Genomic DNA, 16,921 nt, shown 5'->3' with positions numbered 1-16,921 from the left:
TCACATTATATGACGATCTTTGCAGAAACTAGCAATATCCAAACGAATCGTAATCCCCCACCGTTTTTTTTTTTTGTTAAAGTCATCTCGTTGTCAAAGTGCCCGACAGAGTAAAGTCAAGTCATTATCGCAACTGCTCCTCACCTAAACTTATCGTGTTCCTTCCTATATGATAGTAAACAAGTTTTGGAGTAGCGTTGTGCGTAAGTCAATTTGGATTGATTTGGAGAGATATTTCGTTCAGTAGAATTCAATAGATTAAAACTCTCATTGATCTTGTGAGTTGTCAGTCGGCGCTTTGCTTCAATTAACGCTTAATTTTGTCTTTATCAGCTCCTACTTGCCTTCCAACGAATGTGATGCAAAAGCAGCGAAACGAAATTTTGCAAATTAGTTTTGGCATTGGCGGTCTCTTCATCCATGCTTGGAAATCATTTTTACCACTCCGCTAGTAATAGGAGTAAAGTACGGCCAAAAAGCTGCTTGCGGTTTTCCATATTTAGTAAGGCATCGAGCGGAACTTCTTGGTCAGATTCAGTTCAATATGTTTTCCATACAAGTATTATTACATCAGCTATTCAATATATGAGGACAGTGCGCCTTAAAAGTGTGCTGGCTTATCAAAAAATGCAATTAAATGTGTTGTTGGGAAAGAGCGAAATGACTTGTCGATTAGCTTACTAATACCTGTGCAATTACCAAAGTAAAGTTTAATGAATTTCATACCTTAAGTGGTGGTTAACAAAGATTCGTCTTATGGCGAATAGAGTTGCATTGAGGATCTTAAGGTTGCATGTTTTTTAAATGTCAAATATATATATATTTTTTCTTTTTATAATAATTTCTTAGCTTTATAAACATGAAGATAATTTGATTACATTTTTGTTTAGTTTTTAATTTTTTTAAATATGCAGAAGCCCCTTAAAAAATAGTCGAATAGTCAATTTCTTTATCATTATTTTTTATTATTATTTTCATTAAATAATATGATATATGAAAAAGGAATTTTTTATAGTCTTGTTTTAGTTTCCAAAGAGACTGCATTAGCAAATTTTATTACTGCAATACATTAAAAAAAAAAAAAACAAACAAAACAAAACAACAATATTTAATGACATATCCTAACACCATTTACTCTCTGAATTGTTTAGTCCTCATTATTATAGTTACGAAAACAAACAAAGGGAAAGAAAAATAAGATAAAAATTTTAAACAACACTTCTTCTCTAATCAGTAAATTTAATGTGTGTGAGTGTTTATGTATATCTAACATATATATATATATATGTATATATATATATATATATATATCTTTAACTATTAACCATCTAAATGTTTTTAATTCAATTGTCACAATAAAAAATAATAAATCATTAAAAATTATATAAAACAATAAACATAATTATATTTAAAAAAAATGAAAATTTGCCTCCAATTTTTGGTCACAATGGAAAGTAAGTATATAGGGCACATATGTGCCCTGACGCATAAAAAGGACTATTGGCGACCCTTGAATACGTTTACATCCGATATTTATACAATTTGCATCGCTTATATCCAGGCAAAATTAGAGTGTAACTCGGATGTATGGGCGGCAGCCTCCAAAATTTTGCTTGTGCTGATTGGTGATGAAAGTGTGCCCGAAACTCTTTATACCCACGAACTTCGGCGTAATGTTGCTCGTGTGGTGCTTATGTACAACTACATTTAGGGCAAGTGTTGCAAAGACATAAAAGAGATATATCCACCAATTAAGTGCTTTACCAGGACTACGAGGCGTTCTCAACGTTCCTGGAAATGCCTGCACACAGTGCGACACAATACTGCGAGTCATCCGTTTTTAACTACATTGTCCGCTTTTGGAACCATCTACCAGCAGTGGTCTTTCCGATCGTGCGTGATTGTTTCACCTTCAAGTTAAACGTACACAGGCACTATTTCCTCTTTCCATTTCTCTCCAGCGATAATCCTACCTGCCCATCATCGCGCTTACATGTATAGGGCACATCCTAAAAAAAAATTATAGAGAACTTTCCAATTTATTAAGTTTTTTTTTTCATTTGATATTTCATGTTTAGTGCACTTTTAAATACCTACATTGAGAAGAAAGTTTGAAGCTTAGAAGAAATCAGCTATTTGTCGCAACGTTTGCAACACAGAGAAGAAAACTCCAGAGACCCCATAGAGTATATACATTCTTGATTAGCATCAAATTGCAAACCAATTTGAGCATGTCCGTCTATCTTTGTAATGTCTGCGGTAAAAAATCCTCTGGTCGGAAAAGGCCAAGCTATCGGCTTCAAATTTGACAAAAACACTGGAAGTTTTTGTATGTAGATTTGTATTGAAAGTCGGACAAATTGGTTAAAGCACACGCCCACAGTAAAGCGTGAACTGGAGACATCGATATTTTTCTAACCTAAATTTAGCAGGTTTTTGCTTATGCTTATTGCTCATGATTTATGAAAGATGGAGGGGTGAAATATTCTATATTTACTTTATAATTTAAATTTAAATGGAGAGAATGAGCTAAGCCCACACAACGTTATAAGTGATCAAATTTTGGTTTCTTTCATTTTTTATACGTTTTCTCCTTAGCACTGTTAACGTAGACAGGACAGAATGTTGAAACCTTTTCTGTACATTCCTCATTTACTATCTGTCTAAATATGTGTTAATACTAAAATAGATTCGGTGGACCCTACAATGTGGATCACATACTCCTGTATGGGTAGATGGACGGACATCATGTAAAAATGTGACCTTGTATTGCTCTTTTTGATATTTTGGGCCGTTTTTTCAAAGTTGAATCTATCAAATCGATTAATTATTCCTAGTAACGTTTAATAATAGCCGTTTCATCCGATTTTAACCACAACCAAGCGCAGAATATCGTCTTCTTACCCAAGCGGGTTCAGTTTCACAGCAGATGTAGGTGGTAAATTTGGATTCACTTATGGATTTCTATGCCTCAGACTCTGAACATAAATCCACTTTTCATCCCCAGCCGGGAAAGGAAAGTACTTTTAAGTTGCGTTAGGTGTTGATATTATGACAAAAAAAAACAAAAAAAAAAAAAAACGACTTCAGATATGTGTGTACTTCCCACGGATTAGGACAAGCAATGAGCAAATTTCGGTTGCATATTTATGTACCTAATATACATTTTACTTTGTGCATTGAAAAATGATTAAATTTGTCGAAATCATTGGATTAGGGAAGACTAAATGCTTTAATAAAGTCAAGAAATTCCCTGAAATATCTTTCGGCGAAATTCGCGCTAGGATACGACAACTTTGTTTCATCTGGACTTGACAATCGTCAGAGCCAATATAAATGTATATTTTTCAAAAAGTTTCCGGGCCACGAAAATACCTAAAATGCGTAGGGTATATGATAGAAAGAAACGGGGCCTATACATAAGTATTGTTTAGAATTGGGCATCTGCTGCGGTCAATTTGCGGAAATTTTTTGCTATAACTTTCAAAGCGCAAATAACTTTAGATGAAGATGTGTAACGAATATCATGCAAATGATGATAGAATCGGGCTTTTAAAAGCGAGGTTCCTTGAAGTGCGCTGCCAATAAAATGCCTTGTCTGAATTTCTCTTCAATTGCGCACATTGAAAATTTATGCAAAGTAGTTTCCTAGTCTTAATAGGCGGATAATTAAAATTCACTCTACAAAATAAGCAGTACTTCTTGTCATTTGACATATTTTTTTTTCTGTGTAATCAGTCGAAATAAGTCACAGCCACGTTAAACATGAAAAATAAATCTCGGCCATTTGTAAATTCTCAGTAGCGCGGGGAAAATATTTAAAAACACGTCTCGTTCCAGCGCGCGATCGCTAGTCGAGCAAATCTTTCATCCAGGAACTGACCTTATTGGAATTGGAATACAAATTTAGGTGCGTGCTGTCGGTTCAAGGCAAGTAACAAGCAACTCGTACTCATATAAATATTAAAGCGACCACCGATTGTGTGTATTCTCCAATACCCGAATCCATAGTTAATAATAATATAAACTCAAATTTAGTCCGGCTGCACGGCTGCACCTAGCAGTGACATGATTTCGGCCGTTTTCTAAATTTAATAACCACATATATAATCGCCTTAATAGATTGCATTAAGTTGGGACGAATTCTATGAACTGTTTTTCAGCATAATTCCTTGAATTCCTCGACTAATATCATCAAATTTGAATTAGTGCGATCGTTGCTCGATTATAGAAGATATTCGCATACTTTTCGTTTCAAAAATGCGTCTTCGAGGGATTACATTATCTGAAAATTGGAATTCGAATGCGAATAAGTGGTGGATCGTTGTTCGATTCGTTACGGGCTTGAAGGTTGCAAAACTGTTTAGGGATGCAGGCACGCTAAGACCTATCGTAACTGGAGCCCCTAGATTCCGATCACATACCTGCTTAAAAAAGCATCCTCTCGATCAAATGTAAGCAAATACTTTTATGATCACTCAATCGCCATATATTTATAATTTCTTAATATACCAACAAAGCTGTTAAAAATTTCCGTTAATGCATCGTATTTCGTGGCGATCAAGCCGAGCTTGAGTTTTACATAGCAATATACGTTCAAATAATGCCTTCTAAGGGAGTTTTTAGCAAACCAATAGCGAAATTCAAAATATTACTGCGCTCAACAATGCTTTCCTAGTCAGACGCAAGTGGAAACAAATACTGTTAATACAAAATGAATATATGCTTAAAAAAAATATTAAATAAAAACTGCAAAACTAATTTGGTTTTTCGAATATTTTACTCATAATTAACAATTTGGAATAAAAAACACATTTGAGATAAGGTTTGAAATAGATACACTTGTTAGATCCTCTCTCTAACGCAATTTACAAAATACTCTTTAATCATTTCCGATTTCATAAGATCTAATTATCTTACACCGAGTCTGTTATTTCAAGCCTGAAGATAGCAAAAACAGAATAGCGAGGGAGAAAGTTTACGCCATTCATACTTGTATATTTATACATTATAGGCTAATATTTAAGGGTCAACTTTCAAGTTTTGCTGGCATTGGCAACACACATACAATAAAGCAAACGTAAGATCTTAAAACGGTTAGGTGGACAATACTGGGTTTACCTCCGCTATTCGATCGGCATCAGTAACGAAACAAGTCGTTTTCATTTTAATCAAAATCTCCGTAAAGAGAGTTTTATATACGTTTTCGACCCACTATGATATTATCTGCCTATATGGCAAATGGCCTACCTGAGAATTTAGCTGGTCTTCTTACACTTTTCTTAGCAAAATGCAAAGGAAATTTTTGAAAACGTATTTAAACGGAAGCCGAAACGGAAATACAATACTCAAAGATTACTGGTCAGTGGGTACAAACGTCAGAGTAAGAACAAGATTTTGAGTATAGACTTTTATATATCATATTTTTATTTTTATTCTACTTTTTATTATTTTCATTTTCTAAATTTTATTTTTATATTTATTGTCTGACATCGGACATGTCGCATTCGTTGAATCAAACGATAAGTAAATGTGAACGCCGCCAGCAAATATTAACAAAATGGGCAGAAGTGCGTCTAGATGTCAAGTAATACTTTCCGAGCGATCTGTTAAGTGATTGGTGAACCAAATGGACCAAGTGGGGAACACTGTCAGACGCTCTCGACAATTCCGTACAAATCATATCGGTGTGTTTACGTTGTCAAAAAGTTTGAGGTATACTTCAAGTCAGTTCTAGAAGATGATTAGCATCTGCTTATCCTTTCTGTAAGTTAGTTCTGGAAGATTAGCATCCGGTAATCTTGCTCTAAACAAATCGTGCTGGTAGAGCGATATTCTCATTGGAGTGAAGTCGTTAAGTAAAAGCGAGATGCAGAGTTTCGAAGCAATAATTGCAAAACATAGGACAATAATTGGGAACGCACCGGCGACTTCATCTATCAATATAAAAGAAGAGTATCAGCTAAAAAGAGGGGTTTGAATAAAGCTTTAGGTTAGTGAACGGGTGAAACCAAAATATTACACACATAAAATGGCAACTGCCTGCTGCGCATGAGCCACGAGTTAGTTATGTAAAAATAGAGGTCAATGTGATCTTAACTTCAAAATAATAAAATCTATTTCCAATGCTGCAAATATTAACATCCAATGCGAATGCCAACAGCTTAGCCTTGAGTTTTTATGCAGGCTGGACGAAATTTAGAGCAGCTAGTTTAGACAACGCTAAATATCGTAAGAAATCACCTGATTTAATGTGTGATTGCATTTACCGAAAGACGAATGACGTTAGGTATTGCAAACATTTACGGTCTGATAGCCACTTCACTCGTGAAGGAGCATTTGCGGCAATAGTTAACTCAACTTCCGAGCAGTGCGATTAAAACGGACCATTTACATTTGTATCAGCCTACAAATATCGTGATGGGATCACGTTCACGTTGGAACGCCTTGATAATGCATCAAATATTGACCACGCAAAGAGTTGCGTTTCAAATAGTTTTCTTATCACCTTTATTAAATATATATAGAAATAATTTTTCTTAACAAAGAAGAACTAGTTCTTAACGTATTTTTAATTTTATAGGTTAAGTTAAATAAAATCTCTATCGCGCTTGAGATTTGAATCTGCGAAAAATGACAGGATAGTAGCGATTTTTACTCAGTCCGCTGCCAAAAGGTCCAGTTATTGAGAGAGGCGTGTAACGGATAAATTTGGATCATCAGATAGCATTAATTTTTACACCCTATATCACTTGTGGTGGCTATTATATATGTTAAGTTTGAATGGATCTATGCAAAATCTAGAAAAACTTGAGATAGACCCACCACTTATTACAGCAGTCAATTCAGAATGATTTTTTGAGTTCCGTGTGCCTAGTGTTCATGCATTTTTGTGATCAGCAAGCATTTGGTGCATTTTTTCTTGATGACAATTGGTAACGATTCGATGGGGAGGAATACCATTTCTTTATCATCTGGATGCCTACCTTTAACGAAAGATTGAAGCAACGGTTTTTTGTTTCCATTGCTTGCACGCTTAACCTATATTGCTGCAGTAGGCGCTCAAAGATTTTACTGGGACTTTTTCTCCGAATCGAAAGCGTATATCATTCGTAGCATTGTCGTAAACGTTGTTGCAATCGCTTTTGTTAATTTCTCATACCATATGACACGATCGTTCTTCAGAATATGTGCTCAATTAAGCAGTGCTTCTCAAGCAAATCTTTTTTACAAGAAAATTACGATGTGACGGAATTTTTCAATTACCAATGTCTAGGGAATGCTCATTCAGTTATCCTTTTGCCTATCCATACGCGATGATTATTAGGCTGAGTTAAGTTCAATGTTATTTTTTATGCTAAGTTCATATTGATTTTGCGGTCGTTACGCAACTGTCGATTATCCGTTAAAATCGCATCTTCAAGGCATCCAATGGTGAATCGAAAGCACCTTTAAGTTGGGACCAGTTGTCGCTTATAACCGCGTTATTCTCTTCACACCTTAAAACCACCGTTTAAGTTGACGTGACGTAGTAAGAATGAAATGATGAATGCGTCAGAAAATGATTGCTTTATTTGCAAATGCATGTTATTTTCACCGTTGACTGAATTTCGTTTGATTGATAAAGAAAACTCAATATTAGGACTTTTTTTTATTTTTTTTTTGTAAATTTTTATTTTCTAAAATTTTTTATTATTAATATTCTGCTTAAATATCAAAAATTCATGATTGTAAAATAATCAATGGATTGCGTTCGAAGGCGGTTGTTATGCAATTGAAAGCCCTCTGTTTTCATACTTATATACAAAAAATCTAAAATAGAAAAGTGTTAAAATTAAGTAAAAAAAAAAAAAAAAAGCGCTTATTCTCTTTTAAGGAAATTGAAATTTAGCTAAATAAATGCGTTCATTAGGCTTATAAATTATATTGGTTTTATTTTCCATTTTTAAAATTTCTTACTTCTTTTTTCTTTTGCATAAAAAAAAAAATAAAAAAAAATAATAATAATAATAAAAAACAAAAAAATATAATGTGTGTATTAAATGCTTTTAAAATTATTTTAGATTATACAAATTAATCGACATGATTTTGTTATTAATTTATTTATTTATTTTTTTTTTTTTAAATAAATAAAAGTAATTTTGAGAAAAAGCGCATTAAATAAACCGGTCTCTATGGAAGTTTAAAAATTTCAACACATTTTTCATATATTTTATTTTTATTTTAGGGAAATTTATAAACTTCATAGAAAGTGGTTGTGAAGGTAAGTAATTATTAAAGGAGAATAGCTTCAGTTATGTATGTCAAGCTTTTAAAGCTTCCTTTTCAAGTAGATAAAGCATCAAAAGATTCTCCTTTTTGTTTAGTCAGGGACAATAAAGTTCCTAAAAATTATGAATTATGCTTAAAACGTAGTAAAACCTAAGTTAAGTAAAAACTTTAATAATTATCAGTTGAATATATTAAAAAAAAAAAAAAAAAAAAAAAAAATTGCCATAACTCTCTTCATAGGTAGTCGTCGTCTTTGCTGGGCAAATATTTAAAGTATGTGTATTTTATTTGTTCGTGGTTAGATTAAATTAAGTAAAACTTTAGGTTGTTTAATCAACCTATGTACACCTGTGTACCTTCGAGCGTGTGTTCGATTTAAGTATGTTTGTGTTTAATATAAATGAGGGGCTATATAGAGGAGAGGATTGAGTAAAGATGTGTGTAGAGTGAGGAAAATAAGAAAAAAAAAAAAAAAAAAAAAGAAAAGAATCTTATGCTGCAATTTTATGCGGTTGCAACCATTTCTTCATGTAATAAATGAACAGGGTTGAAATGTATAATAGAATCATAAGGGCACACGTTACGGCCAGAGCTAAAACTGAAGTCTTGGTGGGACAAGGCTCGATAATGGTGACAGTCTTATCTATATTGTTCAGGAAGGAAAAATAAAAAAAAATAAAAATCAAACAAATAAAAATTCTGTGCTGAGTTTAGAACATCAGCGGACAAACCTTTAGCAAAGTCAGTACTGGGATCGGCTTTGAAAAATTCTCGTTTCTCGTCCCCGAAATCCAGGACCAATATCTCCTGTGATATGTTCATATCCTCATCGGCTTCCTTGGTATCATTTCTAAAAAAAATAATTACAGAACATAATCCAAGGTATTAAAGATTTTGATTAATTTTTTTGTTTTTGTATCCCTCAGATAAAATGTGTTATTATCAGTATAATAATATAAAATTTAGGTTAGGCAAGAAATAAATCTAAACGATACACCTTGTAGTTCATTATTTTATAAAAACTTTTAATATAAAGATATTTTCCAGAAAGTTGACAACTACTATTGACATAAGATGGTTTGTCGTTGGGACCTAGTCAAGAGACTAGAGTAAACTGACTTATTAAAAATATCCTACATTGAACGAGTAACCAAGCCAGGGGTACTTAGAAAAATTTGCTCAAAATCGTATAGTACTAGCAAGCATTAAACATAGGAAAACATCGTATTTGGCTCATATAATATAAACAAAATTCGAGAAAATCGTTGTATACGCAGAAAATAAGCATCAGGGTTACGCAATATGCGTTAAAGGACCAATATAAGTAATAACCACAAGAGATAGAGCCGTGGTTTCTTCAATCGTTAGAAATCTAGAATAGGAAAGCTTAATAGACTTATAGTTTTAAACTTTAAAAAAGAAAAAAAATATATATTGAGTTGTTACGGTTTGAGGGCGACATTCTGGGAAAAGTCGGGTCAGACCAATTTGATTGTTTCAATTGTTTGCAAATGTTTAACGGATTTGAAAATCCGAAAGAGAAACTCACCCTTCAACCGAACGGCGGCGACGTCTTCTACCCAAAGATTCAAATGATTCCATATTCCACTCGCAGACAGCCGGCTCGCAAGGACCCAAGCAATACTTGACGTTACACTGAAAAATGACTCCGTAGCTTTCGGTGAAACGAAAAGCTTCATAGGTAGACTGTAGGGCATTGCCGTCAGCAGTAAAACCGGGGAATATAGTGGGATCGGTGGGACAGCCGTCATCGTCAATAATTTTGAAGCTAGTGCGTGCGTCTTTAGCCATAGCCACACAAGAGCGAGCAAAAATGCCATAAGGAGCTTTAAAATAAACAAGAAAGGAAAAAATAAAGTGAAATTTGAATAAATGAAAAATTCGATTAATCTCAGTTTGCTTTCGGTAACGTACTATCCTCCGGTATTTCAATTCGGAAATTCAAGCGATCACCAATGCGAACTGTCTCCACTTCACGTTGTCTAGTATCTAAAATGCGTATTCTCGGTGGCGGTGCTTCGGGCGATGAGTTGATATGTATCATTTCGGGGTCACGTATCGGCATCATGCCGAACGTAATATTCTTCGAACTCATATCGTAAGTACATTTTACTTTATAGATTTTATCCGCTTTGGTCATAACTACGCTGTGATGTTGTAATACTACCGTATTCGAATAGACACCGGTCTGGGATTGGGAAAAAAAATGAAAGAAGAGTTTTATGAAATTTTTTTATTCACTTTAATGGTTTTTAAAAACACCTCACCACACTTTGTGTATTGCAATCCTGACCGGCCATAGTTAAATCTAAACGGAATGAATCCGAATTGATGACGTCGATATTACAGGTTTCGGAACGCCCCAATGCATAAATTCGACCATTGAATGGCTTATTAGTTCGCACCTGAACAGCAATACGTGTGTCCTTACAATGCACGGAAACTAAAGTATTAAAGGAAACAAAAAGATATCTATATAAAATCTTGAGAATGAAAAACAGGAAGAGTTTTAAAATCGCTATTATGGTTCCAATTGATTGAAGGAAGGATGATGCGGTATTTCCGAGTTTGAGGTTGAGAACATGGTTTTCAAGATACAGACTAACGGCTGGATAGACGCTAGTTGTAAAATCAGCTCTTATTGACGAAAAAATATAGATAGTTTTATGCGGGTTCAAAGCTCGTTGTTCCAGGCAACAGTTGTAATCTCTACCGAATGGCAGACGGCCAAATAAACCTGAGTAAACCATTTCCATTCTTTACGGCGATAAGAAAAATATATAGTTTTATGAGATCTCAAATTATGATAAAAAAAGTTTGAATTGATTCCTCTACGCACGCTGATCATCCATACGTATATACTTCAAGGTGGTCTCAAAGTATTGAAGAGAAAAGCTTTGAGGTTCTGAAGTCGATGTCACTCTGCTTAAAAATCTTTATAGTTTTGCTTCGTCTCTGATCTTTATTTGATAAATTTAACGTTCACGCCTTTGTATGTATTAAAATAATCAATTAATTGGGTTGCGGGAGTATGCAGTCCTTATTTTAGTTGTATGTTCTTAATACTATAGGGGCTCAAATGTAATTTTAGTTAAACATAAGATGAAGAGACAACAATGACAACAATAAACCGCTTAACTCCTTCCAAATCCTTCCAAATATATGATAAGTCAAGAAATGCAGGCAGAGTAAGAAAGTTTAGATGCAAAGTCTTGCGAAATGTGGCAGAGAATAAAAGGTCATAATTAAAAAGCAAAAATTGGAAAACTTCTTTCACCTTTTTATACTTACCATCATAGCAGGTGCCAGTCTTATCACAATTGACATCATTTCGTGTTATATTTAGGGTAGGATCTTCTGTCGCATCGAAGCTGATCGGTAAAGTATCCAGTTTATCCATGGCTGAGGTATTAAGACCAGTACCGCTGCTCGTTGATTTATCGCAAACATTTTCAAAGTATTGACCTATCGGTTCCCCGTGATCGATTAAAGGTCTTTCATGATTTAAATATGTCGATGGACCATCTGGTAATGTCTTATGATCCAAATGATATAAGCGACAATTGTATTGCGAGCCTTGCGGTTGACCCAGATATAAAAACGAACGACACAAGAATTCGCTTTCAATTTCACAAGCTAAGCGACAAGCTGACTCAGACGTCACTTGTAGCTCTTTGTCGGTGTAATAGTGCAAACCAACAAATTGTGCCACTTTCTCCTCTGAAACGCCTACGCGAGCATTAGCAAAATTGCGTGTGGCTTTGCAGGCTTGTTGTGGCTTTAAGCAAAGATTCTCAAAATAATCGGTGCCTTGAGCTTCGACCAATTGGACAAATTGCCCACCACTACGACGATCACTGTCTGATAGGACACATTTCATGCTGTTGTAATCGTATTCTACGGAACGACAAACGAATCTTTTCTCATTAAGACAGGCGGATAGACAAGCTTCTTTCGTACTCGTGTAGATAAGAGCATTGTCGCTTCCTCTGATTACCTTATTGGGTACTCGTTCAAACGACCAGGGACGATGGCAGACATTTTCACTGCGCAATTGCAGTTTAACCATATAATACATGTTCGCTGAACGTTGAGGAGCCGCAGATGGATTATGAGCAGACGAATCATTTTGCAGCTGACACTGAGTCTCTTGTGTCGGCGAGAGAGGATTCACCACGAAACTAAAGGCAGCCGCTTGACAATCGGCCTCCTCACGACACCAACCCTGACACTCATACAATGATAGATTTTTCACACTGTAATACGTAGTGCCGGCAAAATCATAATCTGTTAGCTTTTCAAAAGCCATACGACCCCAAACATTATGAGGCAGTAGAATACAAATAGTGCACGACGCTATAAGTAAATGGATAATAATGCTGGATGACATATTGCTAAAGCTTAAAGAGGACAGCGAAAGAAATCGGAGCTGGAAAAAAAGAATATAAAAAACCAATAAATACATATATTGTATGAGAGTGCTTTAAAGGTGGCATGCTACGAAAGCGTAAGCGTTCTATTTTATAACTGTATTTTATTATATACGTAGAGTTCCACAAACACATATGTCAGACACTTAATAAAATATATCTAAAGAATAACATCCAATAACTTTATAAAAAGGTATACTAAATACCAATTGTAAGGGCACGGCATTAATGTTCAGATTTTTCCTAAATGAAGGCAAATCTGCGAGATCTAACTGTAGAAGTACCCGGTTAGACAAAGGAGGAATAAATGTCTTTATTTCTTTTTAGCTCGAGATATCTTTCCCAGCAAAATGCTCCACGACACCGTACTACTAATAGAGAGAATCATCAACGTTCTCAAATTAGCCGTCAAACGCGAATACTTTTTTCACTCAGCCACATTTTTACGTCGCTTAAGAAAGGAAAATATATATTAATATTTTTTTGTTGGCGAAAGTTTGACATGAAATTATTTAAAATAATAATAAAATGGGAAATTTTTATTTATTTATTTTTTTTTTTTTTATTTAGCAATCTACGGCATTATAACATTATATATTATGATAGGTTTGATCATTGGCTTGAATGAAAGCACCGCCCACTGACGAGATCATTTTTAAAGAAATCGTTTTTAAGTTAATTTCAAATAAATCGCTTGAAGAAGAAGTAAATAAAGAAAATAAAAAAATGAAAACCGGAAGTCGATCCATAGATTTGTTGATGCTGAAGATGTTACCTCAAGGTTATGCTTAAGTAAAATATCTAGATTCAATAAAATACCGAAAGTCTTTCTCTTTTATTAAGTATTATAGCAGCGTTCAAGTTGCGGTTCTTTAAAGCGTAGTTTTCTTTCTTTGCTTTCCATTTGCTCTCTGGATGCATGCATACTTACAAACATGCATATATACGATTATAAAAACGTGATTATTATGTGCATTTAAACTACGTTGATTTGCTTTGATTTGTTGTTGGACTTGTTGTTATGCTGTTTGCAAGGAAGCAAAAACAGTTTCTTTTTTTTTTTTTTTGTATTTTTCATTTTTTATTTTATTTTCTATTTTAACATTTTTAGATTTGACTTTTTTTTTTTTGTTTTTGTTTTTCGAAAGTATTTCTTTGGCAATTTTACTGATTTTCAAACTGATATGTTTTAACTAAACATACATTATCGTGACCAGCATGTGGTAGAGTTACTGGTTTCAAAACATAGGTATATATGTATATACGTTTGCATTGTGTGAATATATATATATACATATATATATATGTGTGTGTGTGTGCTTTTTTTCTTTTCTCTAACTGAAGAACATTCCTTTCTTCACACATGAGCTTTTACATATCAGATTAAATGAATGTGCATGTGTATGTGTGTGTGTGTATTCAGGTAAGTTTTTATATGTGTACGAGTTTAAAATTTTTTAAATAAATCTCTAAATAATCGATTAATGGGTTCTTTGATATTCTCCCCATTCTTCTTCTTTACCCCATTATGCCTATGAATTGTGACTTATCTATGGCTGGCTGTCTTGCCTCTCAGTTAGGCTAAAAGGTGTGGTGGTGGTTAAGTTAAGCGCAGCTTCAATAACTTTACTTGGCTTAATGTATATTTAGATAGTATTTAAACGGACACAATACGGCAGTAAATGTGTTTACAAGCTTGCTGTCAGATAATTGTTGTTGTTGTTGTTGCTGTTGCTGTTGTTTTGTTAGAGTAAGTGATTTTCTTAAATTGCATTTAATTTGAACACATGTTCATGAAATGAAGAAAAAAAAAATATATGCATATAACAATAACATTTAGTTAAAATTATAAAAATTAAAAACATTTAAGACAACATATGTATATACATATATATAGAAATATACAAATAAATAATATTTAGATCGCTAAAGTAAGCTAAGTAAAAATGCTCGTTACTTGGGAATGGTCGAAGGATACATTTAACTAAATGTAACTGCCTTCTTGCCTGGTGAAGTCTTGATTATAACTTCCACCCTCTATTTGGACCAATGAACATTGAACATTGAATTTATTCTTATGAACTCTACTCTTTCCAATTTTCGTCAAATTAAATCCAAAAATCGATAAAAGGGATTCAAGCGCGCGCGTGCATCTATTTGTTTATTGAATAGGTTTGCCTGCATACGCCGAGGCCCACCAAACATTTTTAGAAGCATATGCTCCATCATATCCCAATTGTGGATTTTAGTTTCAATGGTTTAAAATTTGGCGATTTTGCCGCCAGTGACAAGAAACGCCTTCGAATACCAAAAAAAACTTCGTAGACAATATATTGTGAGACTCACTGAATGAATATATATTGTACCGATTTTTTTTAATAAATGCTTTTTTCAAGTGGAATACATGCAAGCGCCTTATATATATAAAAACAGATAAAAGTATTATAATCCACCATGATTACATACCCTACATCACTTCACTTAATGCAGTTATTCAAACAATGGCTTTTCAAAATAAGGTGTTAAGTAGTGCGATCGGAAGCGTTTTCAACAGTATTTGTCTTTGTACCAAGACAATATCATGTATGAAATTTCATCAATATTTAAAAAATTTATTTTGCAACGTGTAGATTGAACACAAAAATACATGGATACAGATTAGATGGACAGACGGAGAGACGACCAGATAAGCTTAGATTAGTTTAGCGAAAGTGATTCTGTATCGGTCGATATAATAAAAGGCGGGCCCGTCTCGAGCGTTTCAGTGTGTGTGTTGTATACATCAAGGAGAGCCAAATTAAGTTTAAAAATTGTCCAAATTGGCTGATATCCATTTACCAGTCTGTCTGTTTAAATTAGCTGTCTGTCGAAATATAGCAATTAAGTATCAGCCGTGGATATCTGTCTTCACTTTAATTGCTTCCATTTTTTATTGGAGAAGTCACTCAAGTTACACTTTGGCCATGAGAAGATTGGCCATTGGTAGAGGAAAGAGGGGAGCTTCAGACATTTTCTTTTCATTCGATTAGCACTAAAACGATTGAAAACGATTGATTAAATTGTCATATGCGGTGTTGGCGAGCGATGTTATGGCTGATAACCGACCGGTACATGGATAGGTAGATATTGGTAAGTCATTCCGTAAGCTGAACCAGGGTAACCAGGTATATGCATGATAAATCGGGTCCACGACAACTAATTTTTGCCGCTACTAACGAAAGAGCAAATCTAGTGTAACTTTCTTCTGCGTTCTAAGGCATATAAGGATTTGTTTAACAAAGTTACGGCAGCATTTAATTTCAGCATTTACCAACAACCTTGTGCTCTTAAGCGTAATTCTAAGAACACGTGTTTTATTTTCATTCGTTTTCGTTAGGAAAATTTGATATATTTTGATGTGATCGTGGAATTATTATATAAAACCATATTGCTAGTTGGATAAACTTCTAATACAACACATTCTTGTGGCGCCTTCCATTGGTGGCTCACTGAGTTAGAAAAGTACATCCTTTAACGATGTATTATCAAACGTATATACGCGAAGGCGACCTGTAAGTTGTTGTAAATTACATTGTGTTTGTTGCATAACAATAGCCTAAAAATACTTCGATTCCCGGCAAACTGATTTTGGTCATAAACGTGTATTTATTTCGATAATTTTATTTCTTAAATATTTTTTCTGCGATTATTTCGTATTTTATGGTTTTGTCGTTATCATCATGAGTGCTTTAATTATCATCATCATCATCATCATCATCATTATCATCATCATTATTATCATCATCGAAATTATTATTTTCTTGCGTAGAATTTATGAATGCCTCACTTTGTTGTTAAACTAAACTTAGGCCACTAACTAATAATCAAGTCAAGGCGTCCTTGCCTTAGATGTATAGAAAATAAAATTAAAGCAATGATTACATAACAACAACAAGAACAGCAAGAACAATAAGAAAAAGCAACCGATGTTATGCATTTCCTAGTTTATAACCTGAACTCGAGCTCTATAAATATTCTAAAAAGGCCTCAACGGTCGCACAAAGCACAATATCTTGCATTTTGTTGTAAGTAGTAATTCTAAACCTCATTCTGAACATCAACAACAGCAACAGCAACAGCAACAACAACAACAACAACAACAACGACAATAACATTAACTATATTATCAGCTGAACTCGAGCTCTATAAATATTCTAAAA

The 16,921-nt window shown here is 34.0% G+C and overlaps 1 protein-coding gene across 2 annotated transcripts in view; it reads right to left on the bottom strand.

Moving 5' to 3' along the window:
- Positions 1–8,746: 8,746 nt before the first annotated feature.
- The window catches only part of LOC119644663, a 31,861-nt gene continuing 23,686 nt past the window's right edge, over positions 8,747–16,921 (bottom strand). For both annotated transcript variants that reach the window (XM_038044327.1, XM_038044328.1), the window contains exons 2-7: positions 11,584–12,721; positions 10,560–10,735; positions 10,207–10,480; positions 9,821–10,118; positions 9,003–9,121; positions 8,747–8,914 (exon numbers count right to left, since the gene is read on the bottom strand). In XM_038044327.1, coding sequence (XP_037900255.1) covers positions 8,763–8,914; positions 9,003–9,121; positions 9,821–10,118; positions 10,207–10,480; positions 10,560–10,735; positions 11,584–12,682 — 2,118 coding nt within the window. In that variant the 5' untranslated portion in view covers positions 12,683–12,721 and the 3' untranslated portion in view covers positions 8,747–8,762. The remainder of the gene's footprint in view (positions 8,915–9,002; positions 9,122–9,820; positions 10,119–10,206; positions 10,481–10,559; positions 10,736–11,583; positions 12,722–16,921) is intronic.

Source organism: Glossina fuscipes, unplaced genomic scaffold (genome assembly GCF_014805625.2).
Source record: "Glossina fuscipes isolate IAEA_lab_2018 unplaced genomic scaffold, Yale_Gfus_2 0, whole genome shotgun sequence".
Classification (NCBI taxonomy): Eukaryota; Metazoa; Arthropoda; class Insecta; order Diptera; family Glossinidae; genus Glossina; species Glossina fuscipes.
This window is presented reverse-complemented; position numbering and strand designations above follow the sequence as displayed.